General features: G+C 46.5%; 1 protein-coding gene across 3 annotated transcripts in view; it reads right to left on the minus strand.

The window, feature by feature from the left end:
- Positions 1-4,489: 4,489 nt before the first annotated feature.
- The window catches only part of KIAA0430 (KIAA0430 ortholog), a 42,793-nt gene continuing 24,979 nt past the window's right edge, over positions 4,490-22,303 (minus strand). For 2 of the 3 annotated variants that reach the window (XM_005871992.2, XM_014544404.1), the window contains exons 17-27: positions 20,885-21,105; positions 20,011-20,153; positions 19,738-19,871; positions 18,759-18,961; positions 17,516-17,743; positions 14,086-14,316; positions 11,607-11,819; positions 10,383-10,443; positions 10,199-10,297; positions 8,657-8,827; positions 4,490-7,024 (exon numbers count right to left, since the gene is read on the minus strand). In XM_005871992.2, the coding sequence (XP_005872054.1) occupies positions 6,789-7,024; positions 8,657-8,827; positions 10,199-10,297; positions 10,383-10,443; positions 11,607-11,819; positions 14,086-14,316; positions 17,516-17,743; positions 18,759-18,961; positions 19,738-19,871; positions 20,011-20,153; positions 20,885-21,105 (1,940 nt within the window). In that variant the 3' untranslated portion in view covers positions 4,490-6,788. The other variant, XM_014544405.1, reaches the window with a different exon arrangement.

A 22,303-nucleotide genomic window follows, 5' to 3' on the forward strand; every position in this document is an offset into this window, starting at 1 on the left:
CCTGTCCCCAGGCCTCACCAGCAGTTTCCCTCCTGCTTTGTTGGAACGATTGGGCTCCCTCCAGTCTTTGTCCAACCTCTACTCCAGGTCCCCATCACAAGTCCAGAGAAGCCTCCGCCGTGTTGCCAGCTCAGGGCTCACCTCCACCCACAAAGATTTATTTCTGCACTGACATGATAGCTGCAGTTTGTTGTTCCTCCTCCCACAGAAAGAGCAGCACTTGGGTTTTAATGAGTAAGTGTAGTAAACCCAGAGGCTGCAAGAATGTGGGAGGGGGCAGTGAACGGAGTCTGGGGTTCAGGGAGATGCAGCAGGGAGAGGAGTTGGAGAAGGTGAGGCTGGGGGTGGCGTGAGGGAAGGGGTCACCCTGCCTTGAGGGCCTCTCTGTGTCCCCCACTGTCCCTTATGCAGAGCTAGAGTTCTCTGCATTAGAATTCTCTCGGTTGTGACTGAAACTCTAGCCAAACAGGCAAAAAATAAGGGCATTTCCTGGCTCCTGGGCTGGGATATCTGGGATCTAGGGTATCAAACAATCTCATCTGGACTCGCTGTTTTCCCACCTTTCCATTCCACCTCCTGTGCTGGCTTCTTGAGGCAGACTCTTTGTAGGACCCATGGCAATGGCTCCTGGCTTCTGGCCTCCCCGGCCTCCTAGAGTAACACCCCAATGAATTCAACAAAAATCCTAGCCTGGAATCTCTCGAGCCTGGCTTGGGTCATGTTAAAAGGTAAACTGAGGCATATTGAGAATGTTAAGAGTTTGAGCAGAATTCACTTCAGATCTGGCAGCATCCAATGTAGCAGACAGAAAGGAGCTCTGAAGAGCTGCACAGAATGGAAGACTTTTATAGGCAGAAGGGAGCAGGAGTGAGGAAGTTATACTCAGCAAAAAAAGCGAGTTGGTTATCTCCAGGTCACGCTCCTTATGGGGATGGCAGGGGTTATCAGGCAGATTGCCTAACTAGGGCTGATCGGTGACTCCTGATGGACTGCCTTAAGGTTCCATTTCTGGGAGAGGAGAAACTGTAGTTAAGTCTCAGTTTGGTGACATGGGGCTTAGCATAAGCGACTCCATGTTGAGCCTGTTGTCATGTTTTAAACAGTCTCATGCCCATTCGAGAATCACCTGCTGGCCCAGAGGGGTGTGGTTCTCTGCTTAGCCAAGTTGGGGTCCAAAGTCTGACCCTGGAGCCAGGGGGAAGGAGGAGAGAGGTGTCAGCCCAGTTGTGCCAGAAGAAAAGAGAATGGATGCTGGGAAGCGAAAAACAAGGGTTCACTGCCTTTTAGAGGATAAGAAACAGTGTTTTAGAGAAGGGCAGGGATTGCTAAGGTCATCAGCTCACCAAAACCAGGACAGAACTCAGACCCTGGTCTGATTGAATGCCCTGTGCCGCCTCCTTTCTCCATCATCAGGACTAGGCCCACAGGCAGCCACCATGAAGGAAACTGAGCTGGTGCTGAGACTGCCAGTCCCCTGTGGGTCTCTAGCATGGTCTTGACTTGCTTCAACCAAGAGCTGTTTGTTCAGATTCAAATAGCAACTGTTTACCCACAGGAGCACAATCTGCAGGTCTGAAAGGGAGAAACCTGAGGAAGCACCTCTGTGGCTATAGGTGCTGCTGGAAACGTGGCTCTGGGACAGCCAGCTCCCACCCTGACTGCCCATGTGCAGGCCTCGATCTCCAGGGAGCCCGGGAGCCTGCAGCCAGCTCCCACACTGACTGCCCACTTGCAGGCCTCGATCTTCGGGGAGGCCCAGGAGCCTGCACAGCAATATAAGATGATTTTGATCTTAGACAAAGAATTCCTATATGTCCTTTTACTCAGATTGCTGGCATTTTGCTGCATCTGCTTTATCACTCACTATCTTTCTCTCTGGAAGACCTCAGGTGTAGACATAATGTCGCCTTACCCTTAAATCCTCCAACGTGTATTAAAGAACACAGGTGTTCTCTGTCATGTTACAGTGACTCAGTACTACTTCCTAGTATTTACGTTTTATCAGTTTTCCCAATAATTTGCATTATGGCAACTGTCCTCCTCCTCCCCTATTGGGATCTGGTCCAGGGACAAGCATTGCTTTTCATTGCCACTTCTCTAATCTCCTTCATTCGTTTCTGTCTTTCATGACCCTGACGATTTTGAAAAGCCCAGGCCAGTGGTTTCAGTGGATAGCCTGCATTTTAAACATTTCCCTGGTGATGAGACGCCCTCTGTGATTTGAGGACCATGACCCCCGAGTGGTCTTCCTGTCTGAGCCCCAGGAAGGCACAGCTGGGCCCACATCTTATTCACTGGGGTCCCCACATCTGGCTCAGTGCCTGGGCTTGGGAGCTGTGTAGACCAGGGCCTCCAGCCACTCGGTGACTTGGCAATGGCTCAGCTTCTCTAGCCTCATTTTCCCCCGTCTGTAACCCAGTGTGAGGGTGGAGGAGGGTGGTGTGGTCTAGCCTGAATTTAAAGGCCCTTTCAGCTTTGAAGCTTGGTTGTGGGCCTTCAAAAGGTGTAGCTCAGGACCCCTTTCCTCCCATGCTAGAAGCTGGATAGGATGTCTTGGGCCTCCTGTCAAGGCTTAGGGATTGTCTAAGAGGTGGGGCCTGTTTCTTGTTTCTAACGAGTGGAAGTTGGTAAGGATGATGGGAGGTCACTCCCTTGATCAAGTTCCATTCTATAAGGCTCCTTCTCAGCAGACTGGAGAGAGGTTCCCCTTGCTGGCTTGATGAACTAAGCTGCCACTGGAGGCAGCCCCTGTGGCAGGGAACTGTGGGTGGCCTATAGGATTGGCAGGTGGCTTCTAGCTGACAGCCAACAAAACCTGGGGCCCTCAGTCAGGAGAGAGGAGATGGGGGAAGGTCAGCAGGGGTCAGGCCCTGCATCTGGAAGGCTTTCAGGCAGAGGTGGGAGAGATGGTGCCAGCATCTTCCCTGCCAGCCTGGGTCACCCTGACCACTTCAGTGCTCCTGGCTGGCTCACTGCTGTGGAACCAGTTACTTAGCTCCCACCTGCAGCTGTTTCTTCCCCTTTCCCCCCTCTGTGCCCTAGTCCCAATTTCTAAGTCCCTCCTTCCCAGAAAATGTGACTTCTCTTCATCTTGCTGAGGGAAGTTCTGGCCTCGACCTTGGACTTGAGATCTCCTCATCCCACCCACCTGAAGAGGGAGGGGTTCTCTCTTCTGTTCCAAAATTTGCCCAATTCGTCCCAAAGGCAACTAGGTTTCTTCATATTCCAACCTAAGCTGTTACCCAGGGCTGCCGACCTCTCAGGGAAAGACTAGAACTCTCCCGGGAAAGAGACTCGACCGACACTTGGCCCTGAAAGTATTAATTCAAACAAGCAAATTGGATCTGTCTTCTCTGCATCTCTCCCCATAGTCGAGTTAGAGGAGGTTGTTGCTGTAATCACATTAGCAACTGGGAGATGGGCCAGCTATTGTACGAGCCTGACGGAAAACAATGTGGGCGAGTGCAAGGTCAAGCAAGGCAGTGGTGAGGACCACGCTGACTGCTGGTTTATGGGGCAGTGACTCAGGGTTCCTGCTCCTCTACCAGCCCGAGCCAATCTGCAGAGCAAGTGGAGGCTACAGCAGGTCACTGGTGTGGGAGGAAGCAGGCTTTGCCCACTGAGGCAGCCAGAAACCAGACAAGACAAATCAACGCCCGCTGCTCCTTGTGATGGAGACAGATGGGGTGGACCGCACATCTGGAGTTAGGTCCTAGAGGATCACATCTCTGCATGGACAGGTCTGCTCTCTCTCAGCCAGCCATCTTCTAAGCTACCTTCTCCACACCAGATGGGAAATGCACAAAGGTAAATGCAAGGCCCTGTTTGAAACCCTTAACTAGATCTACAAAACCTCTCTGCCCTGCTCTTTAAGGGCATGGTGGCAACTCGTTTTTCTGCAAAACTTTGCTACCGTGAGAGATGTTTTGAAAGGATTGCCAAAGGTTTTCAAGAGCTTTTTAATGTTGAACTTCTAAAAAATTGCCCTTTGTCAAGAGGCAATTTACCCAAACATTCAAGTCTCTTCTAGGTCCTTTCAGATTCGTACAAGGGGGTGGTGGTCTCAGGGGAGGGCTTCACAATGGAATCTATGAAATGTGTTTTCCAAATGGGCTTATTAAAAAAGCATGTCTGGCAGGGACCAAGACCGAGGCAGCCTGCAAAATGGATTTCTTTCACAGGGAGAGTGAGTCTAGGAATTATCCATTTTATAACTGGAGCGTTCTGTACTTATTCTATTTTCTCCACACATTATAACCTGGAACTAGATTACAAACCTCGGAGAGTCCTGACCACAAAGGGCCCATAACCCCAGTTACCTGCCAGGGCTGGGTGCCAAATTAAAAGGGCCTCCAGAGTGTCAGGTCAATTTGTCTCCACCGCCGATTTTCAGAAAGTGTGGGAAGTTGGGGGAACTCAAAATAAAAAGATGACAGAACTGGACTGGATTATACTCCCTCCCCTCAAACACTCACTTGGAACACTCACATCGGATGCTTGCTTGTAAAGTTTATTGACAACTGTTTGGTCCCAACACACAAAACAGCACTTGAACCACAAAAAGTGTTCAAACAAAATAGACAGTTAAGAAAAACATCTCTCCCCCAAGCCCAATCCAAAACAAACAGTGCAAGACGGGGAAGGGGGTTGTGGTGGTAACTTTTGTCTTTTTTTAAAGAGAAATCTAACCCGGTATATCTTTCCACCGAAAAATCAAGGATTTCATTGTCTTAATTCTTATATATCATTTTGTTACATCATTTAATTAAGCCTCTGGATAAAAAAAAATAGATAGTAATTGGACTGGCCATTGTGGAATACATTAGGAACACAATGAACTTCGCTGTATTGTCCTATCTTCACACAGCGATTGTTAGTCATACACGTGGCCCAGGCTGACTGGCGACTCCAGCAAATGGTGCGACCACACTCACATGACTGCATACGACGTCAGTCTCTTCTTTGTTGCCCAAAGAAGTTGCTCTTTGAGACTGTTCCTTGTGACTTGTAATAGTACCTTATGTTTTTTTTAAGTCCACAGTTCTTTACATGAGAGCAAAACTAAAGTCCAAGTGTGCAAACTCAGCCTTATGAAATCTCAGGATAAGGCAACTGATGTTCTCAACACTAACTCTATCCCATTATTTAAAAGCTTCTTTTAAAAAACTGCACATTTGCATTTTACTTCCTGTCCCACTACGTCTGTGGAGGAAAAGCCTCCAGCGGGATCGCAGGGTGCCATCGCGCTCAGAGGCTTTTCCAGTGTAGTTCCATCTTGATTGGGGCTACGTCTTGAGATCTGGGAATCATTGGCTTCATAGAAAAGATTTGGGGAACAAACATCTATCTTGTAAAAATCTCTCTATAGCCCTTATTTTGTGGCATTTTATTAAAATGCTGGCTATAAAATCAGAGCCCATTTTCTGGCTTTCCAGAAATTACAAAATATAAGCATTTCCCCCAAAGAAACCATCTAACTAGTGGAAGACCTTTTGTCAACAGGTTCTTTCTGCTCTATGAATGAACCCGCCTTTGCCCAACAAATACAACCCATTGTAAATGTCAGGTTTCTCTAGGAGGGGCAAGAGGTCACCTGTCACCGGATGCCTCAGCCACCTCGGGGCGAAGGTCATTCAACAGGGCAGTGCTCCCTCACAGGTTGGCTTTTCCCAAATACCAACACCAGATACTACAAAAAACCTGCACATGCTTCCAACAGTGAGAAGTAACCGAGTTAAAGTAGACACTATTAAGACACACAAACACATACACATAGAGCTTCCCGACTACCAAAACCAGCTTTAAAAGGACAAAAACCAAGTTAAGTTGATCACCTTGGCCTTTATATGTTTAGATATAACTTCTGTGTGTTCCTGGTGGAAAGAGTATCCGTACCGCCCCAGATGAAGCACCTCCCCCTCAGCTGGTTTGTACTTTATGCACAGCATACCTGAGAAGGAGGCACTCTTCCCAACACTGCCTCTTGACACACAATCATGTGTGGACTTCTAACACTGACTTCAAATTCACGACACCAAGACCCTCTCCTTCTCCTTTACCTAATGCATGTCAAACTGGAACTTAACATAAAAGGGAAGCTTAAATCATCAACGTTCTAGAAGCTCCTAAATGGAACCCCACAATGGAAACATCTAAAAAATTCTGTGATGAAGCCGCATTTGTCAACTACAGACATAGTTAAATAAAAAACAAGGCACTCTTACAAGTCACGTGGAAGCCAGGAACCTTCATATCCAACCTGAAAAGACATTCTTACTTCTGGCCCACCCTCCTTCAGTGTGTGAACACGCAGGCCACTGAACAGGCTTTGCTTCAAGACACATCATGCATATGATTAATACCATCTGAAAATATCAGTAAGCAAAGGCTCAGAGACTATATTATGCTACATGGAGGATGATACCACTGATGGGGCTTACTGGAAGTAAAACTACTTCCTTCTAGCCAAGCTCCTACTGCCTTCTTCTTATGGAACACCATTATATTTCATAATAATTAAGAAAAAATTGGTAAAATATATTAAGAATTCTTTAACAAATGCCAGGAATTTTGTTTTCAAATCATTGCGGGGGAGGGGGGGGTAGAAAAACTTTAGCTCCAAGCTGTGTTCAATGGAAAAAAAAACGAAACGTAAGGAATACAGCTAAGGATGGAGGAGGTGGCTCTTCTAGGGGTTTTCATTAAAACAGCAAGGGCTGTGTCTTCTGAATCCACTGTGTGTGCAGAATCAGACAGTGTTCCCGTCCTACTTCTATGTTCAGAATGAGTCAAAGCTTGGTTACAGGTGCAAAGGAAAAGTTGGCTGCCAATTTTACTCTATTTTTGGGCTGCTTTTTGGCTGGGCTTTCCACAGGGCCCTTGCTGAGCTGGGACTCTGGGGTGTCCGAGGGGGGGCAGGGAGGCGCCGGGACAGCGTCTGAGACACAAGAGGAGCTGGAGTCGGAGGTCAGCTTTTTGTTATTTACTGGTTCAGTGTTCTCTTCTTGGTTTAAAATCGTAACTTCTGTAAACACAGAGAAGCAAACAGATTTAGTTCTAGGACCTGCAAGAAGTATTGGTTTTCAGTTTCTCTCTCATATTTTCACAAAAAATATTTAAAAAATAACCCCCCAAATGTCACACCCATGCCACCATTTATATATCAGCTGTGTGGCCAATATTATGTGTCACAGTCAAATATTTATAAACTGCATCTCAGCTATCCCCTGGATTACAAAGTTTTAGAAATCTTCACTTTTGCCTTCAAATCAATGAGCAATGATGTAAAAACATTGTTTTCTACTTTGGCTTCTCTGCCCATTCACTCTGTCAGGGAGTTAAGGACCCAGGAGGGCCCTGGCAGAGGACTGGCCCTGACAGAGGACCTTACTCTGCAGGCCCAAGGGAGGAGAGGGGGGGAGTTAGGGGTATGGCACGGAGTCATAACTGCCCTGGAAAATCCAGGAAGTCACACCCAGCAGTGCTCCTGAGATGCTGCTGTGCATACAGAGCCATGCTGCCTGGAGGAGATGCACTGGTAAACCTCAACTCCCACTGCTGTGCAAGGGCTCTCACTGAAGGCACGCAGAAGGTGAGAGTGACGGAGGGACGCACAGCCCAGCTCCCTTCTCGGGCTGGCTTTCACTGAGGAGAACAGCAGACAGAACTGCTCACACCATTCAAAGTAGTTTTCTCTCTTGTAACGTGTGATGGCTGCTGCATCTAGTGGCGCACGTATGCTAAAGGCACCCAGGCTACCACCCCAACAAAGAGCTTGTGTCAGTCTCCCACCAGCTCTACTCATGCTCTCCAGGGAACATGCCCTGCTTTTACCACAGGCTCGATCAGTCTCAGAAGCCGAGCGTATGGTTCCCGGATGAACAGCTCAGTTATCTCACTGCTCTAGAATGCTGCTAGAGAAGACTAAGGGTGTGAGATCGGCCAGGTGGCCAGGAACGGTCCCTGTGGCCAGGAAAGCAGCTCAGCAGCAGGGTGGAGAAGAGTTGCTCACACAGGGGGGACGACAAGACAAGGAAGTTCCTCGTTTGAGCGGAAGGGCCATCCTCTCAGGTCAGATGATGCAGCAGAAAGACAGGCGGCCTTGGGTTCAAATCCTAACTCTGCCACTTCCTAGTCAGGCAGCCTGGAGCCAGATTCATCTCCAGTCACCACACAAGCTCTGCCTGCCACCTAAATGTGCTGAGTCTGTCAGCCTCAGCGCAGTGTCAGGCACCCAGGGGGAGCGGGGCAGCACGGGCTGGAGCCAGTGCGCAACCCCGTCAGCGACCTCTTCCTTCTCAGACACCGCGCAGGGTCTGCAGTCAGGCAGATGCCCATCCCTGCCCTCTCACCCCTCAGAAAGCCTCACACCCCCTGGAGCCATCATGGAGACCCCGCCAGAGGGACGGCATGTTTGGTGATGAGCGTGCCTCCTCTGTGGCCCAGCTGTACCATCCCTCAAGTCGCACCATCACTCCCTTGCTTGCTCCCTAAGCCACCTCAGGCTTGGGAGGAACCCTGACAGGAAAAGAGGGTCCTGAATAATCAGCACAGGTATTTTGTGCCTGAAAAGGTATAGTTTCTCCCACCTCCATCAAACACTTACTATATTGGCATGTGATTTTATCTTTTAAGCCCACAACAAAGTACATCCTACCAGAAGGTTCTTGAGGGTGTTCCTCAAACTGAATGAGATCAGCAGACTGAAGGATGACAGGATCTGGCCTCAGCTGAGGGGACGGCAGGCAGGAGGGCACGGGCGCGCACAGTAGGTCCACGGGGGAGGCACTGGTCAGGCGGAGAAGCTCCTGCTCCGTCGGACTGGGCCCTGGACAGGAGAGGTAGGTATGGCTCATCAGGACAGTCCACACAAGTCTGCCCGAGGCTTTGTTTCAAAGCCTTAAACAGGAAAAGTGGCAGGAAGTACTCAATAACTCAAGGTTTAAAAAAAGGCCATTAACAGAAAGATCTGGGTGTGTCTTTGGTAAGTGAAGAGCCACAAGCCAAGATCTCCCCCGAGACCCCATCTGAGAAAAAGGGCCCCACAGTAAGCTCCCAGAGGAGGGAAATAAAAACCCACAGAAGGGGTGTATAGTAGTTAAAGGAGCAAAGCTCAGCATTTACAAGACTTGGGTCCAAGTACTGTCACTTCCTAGCTGAGTGATTTTGGGTAAGCTACTTCACCTCCGGGAATTTTGGTACGTAGGTAACAACTGCTGAAGGTTGTGACAGCTGGGAGAGATGGGTTACATTAAGGTGCTTTATAAAATGTAAAGTGTTACATAACTGAGTAATAAACACAGAACACAGTAACACTTATGACTGTCAGAGTCCAATGAAGACAAAATTCTCATAACAATGGATTCAAAAGTCTTTCAATAAAGTTAAAATTCAATTCAAGTGAGCTGATTTACATCTACAGAGATAGTTCCACGTAAAATCTAAGTGACTCAATGTTGTTTTCAGTAACATGAATGAATTACCATCAGTCTTTCCCAGGGATGTCCTGCAACGAAGACTCTCCCTGACCCAACCTGAGACTCCTCTTAGCCCTCTCCTCCGCTAGACCCTGACCTTGGCCTCCCATGTCTGTCCTGTCCTTGCTGCGTCTCAGCAAAAATCCTGGGAAGTCAGTTTACCGAGAATCCCGAGCCATGCAATCTGATCAAGTTCCTCACCCTCCACCAGCACCCACTCCACACCGCCATGTCTAAGTCCTTGGCCTGCCTTTAGCAAGGATCCTCTTAGGTCTGTTAGGCTAGAATCCCCTACCCCTCATGTCTCCCCTTGGTGATTTTCCATCCACCGATGCCCTTGACTACAAACCCCACTTGTCCTTGTTGTATTCAGAGTTGAGCCTGATCTTGCAGCAGAGCTGACCCTATTGCAATGGTGAAATACTGTTTTAAAAAGAGTGTCAGAATAATTTTTTCCTTTAACACCTGAATTGGGTTGACATGTTAACATTTGGAGGGGGAGCGGGGTGCTAGCATCCCTTAAGAACATTAACCAGTGAACCATAAAATACTATCAAATGTGGGCCGTTTTTTTTCTCTGTTATTAACCAAATACTTTGAAAAATGTGTGGATACTTAACTTTAATTCATGAAAACGGCACACTGAGTCCCTCCTACCCCATCCCCACTCCAAGCCATTTCTGCTAGAATTCACCAGCTTTGCCCTGTCTGTCCTTTCTTACCATCACCACCTGCTCCAAGTTTGAGTTCCATGGCTGTGCAAGACTTGGGCACCTCCAGGATACGCTCAGTAGCCGAGGGCCAGTTTGAATTCAAATGACCTAGAGGACAAAGAGCACCTGTCAGAGGGAGAAGTCAGTGAGAGAACCGGGATTTCTGCAGGGGCAGGGATGGGCGCTTACTTACTTTTCATGTCATTTTTTAACACTACAATTCTCTTATGACCATGTCCTTTTATCCAGACCACCTGCACACAAGACATACTCCTGGTTAAGCAATGGAAAAGGAGGAGAGATAAACCCTAAACTTCAGGAAGAATGTGACCTGTGTCTGCCTTAAACATACTAGAATTTAAAACTGAATTAATGCCAAGAAAAAAATTTTCTATACTCTTCTAAAGCAACAGAGGCTGGCAAAAACATGTCCCTTATAAAAAGCTATGCAGTCTAAAAATTGTGAGACTCAGCTTTAAAAATATTCCTTATGGCTTTTAAAAAGATCATCTTCTAAACACCAGTTCTGGTCTATAAGTGCAGATCGTTCTCACATGAGAGCCCTTACTATTTTTTCCAGAAACTAAACACACCCAGAAGAATTCATGGAGATCTCCCAGATCCCTCAAACTAAACTCATTATCCTAATCCTAAACAAAGCCCTCCACCTAATGCTGCTGCTCTCTGCCTCTTCGGCCCAGCCTTGGGCTCCTGGAGCGCTCCCACAGGCAGCTGTCATCACGGCCCTGACCTCAGCTCCCACGTGTCCCTAACTATGTGCTCTCTTATTTTCACTCAGGCTCAATCCCTTCACAACTCGCACCCTGACCTGGGCAATGGCCAGAGTCCTGGCCACGCTCCCTGTTCCCTCCTGTTTCTCTCAACTGTACTATGCACAGCGGTGACTGTGCTATTTTTCACATGCAAACCTGAAGGCCTCTCCTTGCTCTTGAGTGCTGCTCCTTATCCAGAGGAGCAAAGCCCCCATAACAGAGCTCGTACATCGCTGTCAGGCATCTGCTTACGCATCCCCTCTGCCCAGACTGCCCTCTCCCCTCTTTGCCACGTGGTCAACACATCCTTCACAACTTGGCTCTGGTGTCCACAGGGCCTGCCCATGGCCCTCCACCGTGTGCCCACTGGTGGCTGCACTGATGGGGACTTATCAACTGCTGGGGTGTCCTGACTCTCCAAGACCCGACACCTTCCTGAGGGCAGGGTCTAGGACTTCCTCGTCGGGCATATGGGAATTTAATAAAGCTTTACAGAATGAAGGAGAAACACTAAAAGCATTCATCTTATACAAACTGTATGTTATGCAAGGATCTGTTCAAAACGCCTGCCATTTCCTTATTCTGCTCAGGAGAGTAAGGCTGTGGCTCTCCAGGAAGACTCTCCAAGCTCAGAAAACACCCACCTGTGGGATTGCTCCCAAGAGTTCCTCTACGCTACTGAAGCCGTAAGCCTTGGGTTGCACTGTTTCTCCGACATACTTGGAATAGGCCACGGAAAACTCATGAAGGAAAAGCTGCTGGTAGTGGTAAGTACGAAGTAAAGACCGCACATTCTTGGCAAACAAATACAGACTTGTGAGCTTCACACACTCCTCTGTCTTATCATTCGTGAAAACCTGGTCCAAGAGAAAGACGCAGCATTAGACACTCCCAGAGAGGCTGCCCCCACCCCCAGAAGTGAGGGCCTCCAGCTGAGAGTGACAAGGTGTCAAGTCAACCTAAAAATGGAGCCAAAGAGGAGGAGGGATTCATTCAAGGATCTCCTCCCAGAGAAAGCTGGACCCTTGAGCAAACCCGAGGTCTATTTGCAAGTCCAAAAGGGCAGGGGTCTGGAGAAGCAGTGTGTCAGAAAGGAAGGAAAGTGGCAAACCTGGGGTCTCAAACAAAAAGGTTGGCATGAAGGTGGAAGGCAACCCCTTAGGCAGAGAGAGCTGTATCAGGCCTGGGGGCTGAGGCCACTAAAGCTCATCTCCCAAAGTGGTGTTCCAAAGAACTCGGTGGTGCAGGATGAGGATGTCAGCATTCTTCTAAAAAACAAAACCAACAAGGGAAAAATGGCCCAAAGCTCTTCCGTTTTCAAGTAAATTAAGCAAATTTCTTTACCATAAACCTTTTCAGAATCTTCAATGTGCACTGAGATTCTGCAGGAGAAGGGACATTTGCCAACCTCAGCTGGCCATGGAAAGCCTTTTGTCTTGAACATCCATTTACATTGCCCAGAACTGGTGTTCACATAACAGGTGATTAACAAGAGTTCAGAAAATGCTGAATTTGATTTTGTGACAGAAAAGGCTGAGCTAGACAGTAGCTAAAGTAGTAGTTTTTATTCAGGAACTACTGCCATAGGGGAAGAGAAACAGCCTTAGTAGAACTGGACTCACTTCTGAATACAGTTGACCCTTAAACAACACAGGTTTGAACTGCACGGGACCACTTACATGCAATTATTTTTCACTGGATACCTGTACTGTTTTTGATCTGTGGTTGGGAGTCCACTGATGCAGAGGGCCAAGTGGATGCACTGATCTATGCCACTTTATATAGGAGACATCTGTGGATTTGGGAATCCGAGGGAGTCTGGGAACCAATCCCCTGTGGATACTGAGAGACAATGGAAGTCTTTGGGGAGTCAAACATTATACATGATGTTCGACTGTGTGGGGGTGGTGCCCCAGTTCTCCATGTTGTTTAAGGGTCAACTATATAACAAAGAAAAATGGGGATTTATAGCCAAGGGAGGAGGGAGGCTGTTGGTGGATGGAAAATTCCTAACTGACATCCAAGGTTAAGGTCTAGTCTAAAACAGCGGTCACCAACTGGTGGTCCGCAGACCACTGGTAGTCCATGAGGTCCGAAAGGTTGGTGACCGCTGGTCTAGAAGGCTGCTCAGGGGAGCCTGAAGGAAGTTTGGCCAAGGAGAAATTTTCTGTCAATACCTTTTAGTTATTTAATTATTGATCACATGGTTATATGAGAACAATGGTATGTTACTTTTGGATTTTATTGGTTAATATCCTATTTAGACTCACTTTCTTTTGAGTGACCATATTAGGCTTTTGGTATTCAAGTTTGGTATTTTGGCTTCATAAAATGAAATTGGGAGCTTTGCAACAAGTGGCCTAGAATACTTTTTAAGAAGTTCATTCTTTGAGGGTTAGTTAAAACCCAATTGTTAACCCATCTGGTCTTGGTGCCTTTTTCAGTGGCAAAATTTCAATGACATTTAAAGTCTCTTTTGTGGCAAATAGTCTAATTTTTAATTTCCAGTCAATTTTGATAAATTTTTCTATGACCTTATTCTCTAACAATTCTTCTAATCTTGGAAGTGCCATTCTTGAAAGGGTGCCTTGGGTGACCAGCCAGTCAATCTCCCTTTCTGACCTGTATCTGACTGGTAAGTCACCTGAAGTCACCATGTAATCGCTCTAATTCAGAGAGAGGTACAGTAGTAAAATCCAGCCCAGGTGTCCTCAAACTTTTTAAACAGGGGGCCAGTTCACTGTCCCTCAGACCGTTGGAGGGCCGGACTATAGTTTAAAAAAAAACTATGAACAAATTCCTATGCACACTGCACATATCTTATTTTGAAGTAAAAAAACAAATGTTTTCGGCGGGCCGCATGTGGCCCGCGGGCCGTAATTTGAGGACCCCTAATCCAGCCTAATGCAGGACAAAAGTTTCCCAGTTCAAGAATCAGGAGGCCAGGGCTTTTGGCCTGGCTTGACACTCATTTGGGCAGGTTGCCTCTGTTTGTTCAACTATAAAATGACCACTTGGTCCCTTTTAGCTCTAAACCCTCTAATCTAGACCACTAGGTAATCCAGAAATATCCAACTCAACAGTTGCATTACAATGGCCCTAAAGAACCATTAGCACTCATACCTCAACTAAGTAAGGCAGACTTTTCAGAAGTTCGGTCAGGGTCATGAACCCATATTCGAGGGGGTTGAGAAGAGTGCTGTGGGTAGCTTCATAATGTCTCTTGAGCTCATCAACCGAAAGAAAGGTGGCTCCTTCCCAGGACATCAACAATACCAGCAGCTGGGCAGTGAGAGAGCGCAGGGACTTGCGGTTGACCAGCTGGATCTGTTTGCCAGATTCCGTATCAGTAACCTGGGGAAAACAAGAATTTAAACTTATCCAAACTCAGCTAGTTTCATTTGGCTAATGGGACCCATAAGGAAAAGTCTCTAAATCTTTCTCTTAAATTGAAGTAAAGACTGGGTTTGTTTTCAGCTTCTTTAGGACACTAGACCAACCCTTATAGTGAAATTATTCTCTCCCTTCCTCCTTGTCCATAACCAGAAACTTCCATCAATATCACCCCCTCTTAGGACATTCTTTCTACTGCTCCCTAAGGGAAGGGGACAAGACTGGCCAGCTGGCATCCACTGGTCCAGCTTGTGAATTAAGGGTTGCTGTGCTGGGGTGGAGGTGGTTAGACTGCAGGCGACACTCCACAGTGCTGCTCTGCAGACACCACTCACCCCACGTATGTGTCCCAGGGGCTAGACTGGGAGGTGATAGAAGGCTTATTCGGACTACCAGGTCCACTCTAACTAAAAGGCCAGCTGCATTATTCTAGTCCATTGTTACTTGCCAAAAAGTTGGTATTTTCAGGACTGACTACGTGTCTAGGTCTCCATTCTTTCAGATTCTCAAGAAGGTAAAGGATTTCAGTTTTTAAGCACATTGGGAGGGAAACCTTGCAAAAAAGACACAAGTTACCATATGGGGACCAAGAAACATGTGAAGAAATAAGCATTTAGTGACTGAGACCCACAGGTCCTGGGAAGGGGTGAACAAGTCTGTGAATTGAGTCTTCAATGAAATTAAAATAGGCAGAGCTTTAATATACACACTGCTTAGGCATTGGCAGGCAAACCAATATTTACTACTACAGCTGTTTTCCCATTTTTTTTCTGACTTTCCAGCTGATTTTTAGAGAGAGCGGAAGGGGGGGGGGGAGAGAAACATCGATGTTAGAGAGACACGAGCCCCAACTGGGGCTGGGGATGGAACCCAAAACCTAGGCATGTGCCCTTGACCAGGAATCAAACATGTGACCCTTCAGTGTGTGGGCCGACCCTCTAACCACTGAAACACACCCGCCAGGGCCTAGCTGGGGTTTGGATCCTCAGAGGCAGAGAGGTGGGTGGCACTTGATGAGACATCCCAATACCAATGTGTCTATGCTTTTAATGTTCACCTTGGCCAAGGCTGGTGGGTAGACGCCCCACTCCATTTATCAAGATTATGGATTTGAGATTTACACTATACATTTCCTCTGCAGGTGTGAGGGTTAATCAATCATATTACATGACCAGGGGAGTCCAAGTCATCTCTTAGATGCCCAGACCATTACTACTACTCCAGCCTTTCAAGGGAAAAAACAAACCTGCTCCTTTGATGCTACTTAGATACATCCCTTGACTTGCAGCCCTGGCTACACATTAGAATCACCCAGGCAGCTTATAAAAAATGCCAATGCTAAGAGCACACTCGGGCTAATTACATAAGAATCTCAGAGGCAGCGGTGAAATCCGGGCATTGGCATTTCCCAGAAGCTCCCCAGGGAATCGAGTAGAGCTAGGGTAGCCTTTCCCATCTGTCCCCGCCTCCACAGCCTAGCTTCCCAGTCATTCACCTTTATTCGTCAAAGTCTGTAGTCACCACTGCCGTCGTCCTGGGTGACTGAGCATCCCGGGAGCCTGTCCCACACCATGGCCTTTCAGTGCCTCTAATTTCTCATCTCCAATGACATCCTTCTACTTGGTTCTACTCCAGACACCCATCCCCAGGGTCACACTTGGGATACTGTCAGTGCCCACTTCCAAAGTAATTCATTCAAACCTCCCATGCATCCTACATGCAAATGGAAGCCTAGAGCAGATGCTGGGTTGGAGAAGACAAAGAGATTCTCATCCTTCTGCAACTTCACCAGCAATGACTCCTGTTTTCGCCCCTCTTTCATCCATCTTGGCACTGATGGGCCACCAGTTAGCAGTCTGTCAATACTCTAAACTCCTCTGTCCATGCCTTTTTGTTGTACCCATCTGGCAAAGTCTCACCTTGAGCCCAACTATCTGCTATCTTGGAGCTGCACTGAGCAGCCCAGCCACAATTTTCACAGACTTCCAGGGAGTTCTCCATGCTCCCAGGACCCGTTTGATTTCCTGGTCACTCTTCCACTTACCGCCATGACAATTTCAGACCTTCTCCATGCTCTCCCCTCTCTAAGCAGTTGCCCTCACCTTCTACTTGACAGAAAAATAGCTCTTGGAAGATAACCCCCTTCTTTTCCTGGTGACAAACATCAAGTTTACCTATATCTGCATCCACCCTACCTCACTTTCCTCTTATCAAAATAAAAATATATCTTTGCCGTCTCTCCTTCTACTGAATGACAACTCTCACAACTCCTGCCTCCTCACCCATCACCCTTTCTCACCTTTGTCTATTTATCTTCTCTCTCAAGTAGACCCTCTCAGTAGCTCTCGAACATGCTCACTTAGCCAGGTCCGTGGGTCACATTAGCCCTTGTGTCCCTTGCCCTCTCAGTAGCATGCGATGCCACAGGCCATTCCTCCTCCTTGGCCTTCAATGTTCCCCACTCCTAGCGCTCTTCCCACTTTCCCGCAGCTATGTCTGTCTTCAGAGAAGGTTTTCCCTCCTCTACCCGAGAACATAAACAGATTCCTTCCAGACCTGTGACTGGGGCTGCCACCACTTGGTGTGTCTTCCTTTCCATTTCTTCCTCCCTATAGTGAGTTTTCTTGGTTCTGGGGTGGATGCAGCTTGAAAACTAGGGCTGGGAGGCTCAGTTCAGTGCAGGGCAGGGAAGAGGAGGAAGGTACTCTCTCCAATCCAGCATTACCAACAACAATGATAATTCTCAGATAGCTTGCTCCTACACCTATTCCTTAAGTGAGTCAGAATTTGGAAGAAGAGATTTGTGATTACAGTCTCCCCCAAACAGAGATGAAGATCTGTTTAGACTGATCCAACTTCAGGCCAGCAGTACTGAGACTGACACAACTGGGAATAAACACCCTGCAATAAAACAGTGACCTCATCCGTTCAAGACGACATCACTTTGACAAGGCCACTTATAAACACACAAAGGCAAGTCCAAAACTCTAAACTGCCAAACCTAAGTCATCTTCTATTACCTCACAAGGTATTAATGACATACAGAGTAAGCTGTGAAGCACTAAGTAGTGCACCGTGTACCTACAGAAATGCTAACGCACAGGTGAATGCCCCAAGGAAGATTATGCCACAAGTGTTATCCCATGAAAAAATCCGTTACCTTCACAACATGGCAGAGCTTCTGTGTTAGAGCTGAAACTGAGCTGACATCATAGTCTTGGAGACGAAACGTGTAACCAAAAGTCTTAGCGTATTCTGTGAGCAGATCTGACATCATAAGGCAGTTATCTTTTTGGGACCGAAGGAGTTTAACAAACTGGGCAGCTAGAGCTTTGAATCGTTCTACCTCCGTCAAAGTGAGGATTTTTTCTTCTCCACATTCCAAAACCTTGGAAAACACACAGGAGGAGGAAAGGAACACCAAAAAAGTTACGATTATTCATGGAATTAAATAGCCTGAAAATTTGTTAATAACTAAAAAGCACTTTGGTGTTCTATAATAAGTATAGTTTTAGTTTTGCAAGATTAAAAAGTTCTGAAACTTGGTTGCACAACAATGTAAATATATTTAACACTAAAGGTCTGGTGCATGAAATGTGTGCACTGGGTGTGTGTGTGTGTGTGTGTGTGTGTGTGTGTGTCCCTCAGCCTGGCCTGCACCCTCTCGCAGGGCCGGAGCCCTCGAGCCCTTGGGGGATGTCTGACTGATGGCTAAGCTGGCAGTCAGACATCCTTAGCGCTACCGCCACCACTGTTGCGCTCGCCAGCTGTGACCCCAGCTTCTGGCTGAGTGGCACTCCCCCTGTGGGAGTGTACTGACCACCAGGGGGCAGCTCCTGCATTGAGCATCTGCCCCCTGGTGGTCAGTGTGCATCATAACGACTGGTTGTTCTGCCATTTAGTCAATTTGCATATTAGCCTTTTATTATAAAGGATAACTGAACTGTACACTTAAAAATAGTTAAGTAGTTACAGGTAATGTGTATCTTTACCATAAAATTTTTTAAAATGTAAGATGCACTTTGAGGGTTGAAAATGGTAATGTTAATAAAAGTCAACAAAAGTCTGGTTTAAGTTACCAATGACTTACCAGCTAAGCATTTGTATTGCTTTATGTACTCATCCCCATAAGAGATTTGAAAAGTATGGAGTTAATGAAAGTATATTCAACTTAAAAATTTAAAAGTAGTTAATCCTTTTTTCACTAAGCCTAACCCTTTTTTCAATAATTACCCTAACACAAGTTTGAGGAATAATTTACTTCTATATTTAAGGAAAAAACCACAAACTAAATACTAATGAGCCAACAATATAGCTTCTCTGATAGAAATATTTCAAGTTTTGATTCTATTTTATAACTCCCTATTTCTCTGGGGGGGTGGGGGGAGAACTTCTTCACTTACTTGTAGAATATTGGGTATGGCTTCAAAAAGTTCAAGTAGTTTGGTAAACCCATAGTATGCGAGTTTGCACTGCCGGCCAAAGTGGTGATGGTAAGAGGGGATGAACTTATTAAAGGGCATCCGGAAATGGGGCTGGTGCCTCAGCAAATCAACCACATCCTGGGAGAACTGTTTTGTCCTTTCTATTTCATCCTGGGTACGTTCTTTAAAACAAACAAACAAACACAAGTAACAACCTTCTTCTACCCATTTGTGCTTAATATTATTAGTCCTATGCACAGATTACATTTATCTTTGCCTTCTAACACACACAACCTAAAACAGACACTCCTCTCTCTTTGCAGATGGTTTTTAAACTCATTCAAGCACAAAACACCAGGAAGTCAGGCTATTATGTGTACAATGAAATACACATACACACAGATACACATCCATGTAGCTTCATCTTATAAACTAGAAATAATTTCTCTAGCCACCCACCCCTGTCTCTCACCCTGACCCCATACTGAGCATGACACACTTGAAAAGGTAACCTAGGAAAGACTGGCATTACTTGCCATAGCTGTGAAGTGCAATGATTTCATGGATACAGTGCTGTGCAGGAGCCCAGGTTAAGAAAAACACTGATGAATAATAGTGGGAGAACATGACCATATGCAGATTTCTCTCTCTTATCTCCCAGACCTCAACAGTAAAACAAAACATTGATGTGAGTTTTCTTTCCTTTTCAAGTGTGCATAGTGAAGTAGCTCAGAGTTAAAGAGACAGGTGGATTCTAAAACACTAGCTTGCTCTTCTTCTCAACAAGTGGTCCCACCTACTCTGAAGAGCCTTGGATCCACTGCATAACCGCCGCTTTCACACAGTACTTTCCATGGAATCTTGGGAACCATGGACAAGCGGGAGAAAGATGCATCTCTTCCATGATGCCATGTTAAAACAACCATTTAGACAGATCTCTTTCTTCTAGTCAACATACCTCTTTTGGGGATACAAATCACCATTTCATTATCTTGTTGGGACAGGCAGATGGTTGTGTCTGGAATCTCTGATACAATATCGATCAACTCACAGACCCCATATTCGGTGACTTCCCAGTCCTTTGAGAAACACCTAGATTTTAACCATGGGAATAGTAAACAATTACAAATATGGCTTGACAGAATAACTTTTATAAGTTTTCCAAAATAATGCTTCAAAAAAGTGTTTTAAAATATTTGCTTTCATTTTTTAAAAATTCTCATCAACTCACCAATGATAAGCCTGAGAGAATTCTCTCACAACAACCTGTTTGCTGGCCTGGGATTTGAGAAGTTTTAGTAAATCCTGAGTAAAGCGCTTCACCTGGGCCCTGTGTGTAAGGGTCAACAAACGTTTGGAGCCCATTCCGAGAATCTGCAAATCAAAACCTGGATTACTTATACTTATAAAACCTTGGCAGATACTGACTTTCTTAATTCTGGCTTTTCTCCCTGTTACTGCCTCAGAGGACAACTCCCTTTATGCATGAGATCTTCATTTGGAAACACAGGTAGAGCAACAAACTGTGAACCAAAATGAACAACTGCTCCGGGCCTAGGACCTTTTCTTTGGCCCTGCACACTCTTCAAATAGTCATGAGTATAGAAACAAAAAGCATGGTATCAGTCTGGGTGAATAATTTTGTCTCTAAAGGACAGCTAAAGCTTTTTAGGCCATTTTACTATTATAATACTATAAATGAACAGGCAAGGACTTTTTTAGGAATCAGTGGTAGGCTCCAGGCAGTAATTGTCTTCAACTCATTTATAAGAAAGGTAAGCCCATGTTCATAGCAGTTCCCATGTAACAGTGAACACTTTTGGAGAGATATGTGCTAGGAGGAAGGCCAGTCCATAGAAATTAGAAGGAAAATAACCCTCAGTGCTCTAAGGACTTTAAATTGGAAGCTTGTAGCTTTCTAAAAACTTAAGCCACCCTGTGTATGTTTTCTGCACTCTAAAGAAAGCTTATACAATATGTTTTGCTCTGGACTGACTTCTTAGGAATTAATCAGGATACCAGCTATACTGGTTCTTTGGCTGAGGTAGCCAAAGTCATGGAGGAATATCCCCATCTTTAACCAATAATCCCTTAGCATTCCTTACCTGCAACACATGAGGCACTGCTTCTAATAATTCAATCAGCTTGGAATATCCATAGTCTGACACCCGGCATTGCTTTGCAAAATGGTGGTGATAGGATGGGATGAAATTACTAATTCGCATGATACAGGATGGTTGGCTCTTCAGTAAGTCAATCACTTCTCTACTGAACTGGATCAGCTGGGGGTTACCTACAGGACTTTTAGACCGCAGAAGCCAAGGGTCTAGATAGTGGGGAGAAAAAAAAGAACATACATTAAGACATGAAGCATGACTTCATCGGCTGGAAGAGGTAGGTAACTAACCTTGGATTCCCTTGCTTGAGCTCAGTCATGAACAAGCAAATGAGACTAACTAGCTGCTTGCTTTACCTCACAGTTTCTACACCCAAGTCCCAAATAATTAACAGGCTGGCAAAGGCTTTCCCACTACTTCTCGAAGTCAAGTTGCCAAAGCAAAGAATAGTTCACCAGTGTTAACTTAAAGCATAAGTGAAAATACAAAAGAAGTTTCCAGTTTATAAGGTGGTTGTATTTCAAAGATCCAATTGTAATTTGGTCACATGAAACATACTTTCCCACAGGAACACAGTTATAAATGGTCATCAAGCAGGTAGCCCAGAAGAGCCTAATCTATCTACCCTAATAAAAGAGAAACATGCTAATTAGCGTACGACCGCTACCCTTCCCATTGGCTAATCAGCATATCCTTACGCAAATTAACTGTCAGCCAAGATGGCGGCCGGCAGCCATGCACTGAAGCGAACAGGGAGGCTTGCTTGCTCCAGTGACGGCGGACTCCAACGTTCCCCGCCTGACTTGCCGGCCTCTCAGCTGCAACTCTAAGCAACTATGTTGCAAATATAGAAGCTAAACAAAACCCCAGAAACCGGCTTTCAGTCAGCCGGGCTTCAGCCAGCCGGACCGCAACACTGTATCAATGTTTTCAGCAGCGAGGCCTCAGAGCTAAAGCTGGCCCAGAACAAAAAAAGAAAAAAAAAGGAAAAAAAGGAGCAGTTAGGAGCTTCAGTAACCCGCCAGCCGGAAAACGGCCCTCAGCCCCTCACCCAGACTGGCCAGGCACCCCAGTGGGGACCCCCACCCTGATCCAGGACACCCTTCAGGGCAAACCAGCCGGCCCCCACCCGTGCACCAGGCCTCTATCCTATATAGTAAAAGGGTAATATGCCTCCCAGCACCGGGATCAGCGGAGCAGCAAGGCTCCCAGCACCGGGATCAGCGTGACAGGGGGCAGCGCCCAAACCCCCTGATCGCCCTGCAGCTCTGTGTGTGACAGGGGGCGGGGCCACAACCTCCCTATCCGCCCTGCTCTGTTCGTGACAGGGGAAGGCGCCCCAACCCCCTGATCAGCCCTGCTCTGTGCCTGATAGGGCGGAGCTCCCCAACCCCCTGATCACCCTGC

This window comes from Myotis brandtii, unplaced genomic scaffold (assembly GCF_000412655.1).
Source record: "Myotis brandtii unplaced genomic scaffold, ASM41265v1 scaffold363, whole genome shotgun sequence".
In the NCBI taxonomy this organism is placed as follows: Eukaryota; Metazoa; Chordata; class Mammalia; order Chiroptera; family Vespertilionidae; genus Myotis; species Myotis brandtii.